This window comes from Asparagus officinalis, chromosome 7 (assembly GCF_001876935.1).
Source record: "Asparagus officinalis chromosome 7, Aspof.V1, whole genome shotgun sequence".
Lineage (NCBI taxonomy): Eukaryota > Viridiplantae > Streptophyta > Magnoliopsida > Asparagales > Asparagaceae > Asparagus > Asparagus officinalis.
Window position 1 is genome coordinate 96,417,775 of NC_033800.1, and position 2,953 is coordinate 96,420,727.

The 2,953-nt window shown below is 39.5% G+C and overlaps 1 protein-coding gene across 1 annotated transcript; it reads left to right on the forward strand.

The window, feature by feature from the left end:
- On the forward strand, positions 738–1,667 carry LOC109847533. Its single transcript, XM_020416764.1, has one exon. The coding sequence runs from the start codon at positions 738–740 to the stop codon at positions 1,665–1,667; it is 930 nt and encodes a 309-aa protein (XP_020272353.1).

Here is a 2,953-nt window from a genome sequence, read left to right on the forward strand (position 1 = left end):
AACCCCTGGTTCCCTTAGAAATCTCCCTGAGGACCTCCCTCATTGAATCCCTTTCCTCCCTGGCTAATCAAGAAGAAATCTATTGGAAGCAAAGATCTAGGCTTCAATGGCTTTGTGAAGGAGACTCCAACACTTCTTTCTTCTTCAAAATAGCATCCCACCACAGAAGAAAGAATTTCATTCCCCTCCTTTCTATCGACAACTCTGTTCTCTTCTCGGAGCATGATAAACAATTGGTTTTCTTCCATCACTTTTCCAATCATTTCAAATCTCTATCCTCTTCCTCATTTCAGTTAGACTGGGACCACCTATACCCTCATCCTTGCTCTGACCTCTCCTCTCTGGACAACCCCTTCTTAGTTCAAGAGATCAGGACAGTAGTTTTTAGACTTCGTCCAGACAAAGCTCCAGGGTCAGATGATTTCCCCATCTTTTTTTACCAGACCTTTTGGGATGTCCTCCAGCCAGACATCTTATCCTTTTTCTCTCATATCTTCATTGACCCCTCCAACCTCCACCTTATCAACCTCTCTTATATATCCATCGTCCCCAAAACACTCTCCCCTGATCACCCCTTAGCTTTCAGACCCATCAGTCTCCTCAATGGCTTGCTCAAAATTTTCACTAAGGTCCTAGCCAACAGGTTAAGCCCTTTCCTGTCTTCCCTGGTTCACCCCACCCAATCGGCCTTCCAGAGGGAAAAATCCACCATTGGTTCTATTGTTCTGGGTCATGAGATGATTCACCAGTGCTTCTCCAGGAAAATAGAAGCATGTATCATCAAAATTGATTTCTGCAAAGCTTTTGACTGTGTCAGCTGGGATTTCCTTATCTCCCTCCTCAATGCTAGGGGTTTTGGCAGCAAATGGTTATCATGGATAAAATTCATTATGTTCTCTTCCTCATCATCAATGCTAGTTAATGGCACTCCCACAAACCCTTTCACCTGTCATAGAGGTCTCAAGCAAGGAGATCCTCTGTCTCTCATGCTTTTCCTCCTCGTTGCCGATGTCCTTTGTAGAATGCTTCACAATAGCTGCAACTATGGAGACCTTTTAGAGCTACACCTCAAGTGTATGCTCAATGACATCAAATCATTACAATTCGCAGATGACACTCTTATTTTCTGTAAAGCTACCTCCTCTGACATCTCCAACCTCAAGTCTATCCTTTACCTATTTGAAGAAGTCTCTGGTCTTGCCACCAACTTCTCTAAATCCAACCTCTACTATAGTAGCAAATCTTCTCCTAAGGGGCTACTATTGGCCAACATCCTCAACTGCTCATTTGCATCTCCTCCTTTTAAATATCTCGGTCTCCTTTTGAGAAGAGGCTCTTTATCTAGAGCCGACTGGCAACCTCTTCTAGACTCTCTCAACCATAAACTCTCCCAATGGAAAAGCAAACATCTGCCTATTGGCGGCAGATTGGTGCTTCTTAAATCAGTCCTCTCCTCCGTTTCGTTCTACTACATATCCTTCTTCAAGCTCCCCTCATGGCTCATCAAAAATATTGACAAAATTAGACGTAACTTCCTTTGGGGAGGATCTGCTGATCATAATGCTGGCAATCATCCAGTCAGATGGGGGACTATTTGCTCTCCTAAAGTTTGTGGAGGACTGGGAGTCCTCAACCATCTCTTCAATATTTCCCTCCTCTCCAAATGAATTTGGAAATTCTTCGACAACAACAATCATATTTGAAGGGTTCTCCAATCCTTATATCCATCCAATCTCCATAATCCAACTCTTGTTCATTATTCCAAATTCTAGAGAGATGTTCGTTGGTCACTTTGTTTTGATGATGTTTAACAAATAATTTACTACTAATGTTGTTTGTCTAGTATTTGTGGTTTTCTATTTATTTTAGACAAATAACGCGTTGGAGGATGGATGGAATCGAGCATTCACGATTATATCAAATAGAGGTTGGCGGAATTGTGGAGTGAAGCCTACGCAATTCAAAGTTAAAGATTCAAGTTCAAGCTTCATCCGCAAGTGTACCAAGTCAAGCTTATTGAAGATCAAGATTGCTTGGGTAACTTAGTTTAGCTTTTATATTATGTGTGTTAGTACTTTAAGCTCAATCATATACACACATACACGTTTTGGTTTTGTATAAATAGTTATATATATACATATATGTTTTGATTTGATAGTTTTTAAGTTTTAATATGAAAAAATTGAATATAATTAGAAAACATATTTTTGTTTCATACTTACATGCATATATATGATTTCATCAAGTTCAATTTCATTTAGTTCAATGAAATCATATTTACTTTTGAAATGTTTGCAAAATATGCAATTTTGTGAAAATATTGTTTTCTCAAGTTTTGGACTTAACAATAATCATATACATCTTTTATTAAGTCCACAAAATTATTTTGTAATATTTCAATACATGGTTAAGCTAAAGTGTCAAAACTCATGTGTTTACATTTTCATGTTTTGGACTATTTTGCAGAATGATGATATTTTTCACTTGGGAGGTCCTTTTTAAAAACCAGTTTTTGTAGCATGTGTATTATCATGTCTATAATCATTTTCCAAAGTTTTATATTTTTTGGAATTTATTTGATATTTTTAAACAGGGTTTCAAAATCATCAAACTGTTTCTAAACCTGCTTTTCTCATATGTCAGTTTGCGGTTGACCGCCACGGTTGTCCGTCCCTGAGTCTAAAGACTTAGTATGTTTCTTGATGGCTCGCAGTCGATCATGGCGGTCGACCGAAAGTAGTCCAGAGAGTTTCACGGTCTATCGCCACGGTCAACCGTCTGTTTTCTAGAGCTCAGTTTTGCCTTTTTGTTGCTCGCGGTCGACCGTCGCACCGTCTGTTTTCCAGAGCTCAATTTTGCCTTTTTGTTGCTCGCGGTCGACCGTCGCGGTCGACCGTCGAACTGGCCGTTAGGTTCCAACGACTAGTTTCTAAGCTATTTTCTCTTGGGTTTT

Excerpts from the sequence above, each read along its gene's own strand:
- LOC109847533 (XM_020416764.1), top strand. The coding sequence starts at position 738 with ATGATTCACCAGTGCTTCTCCAGGAAAATAGAAGCATGTATCATCAAA.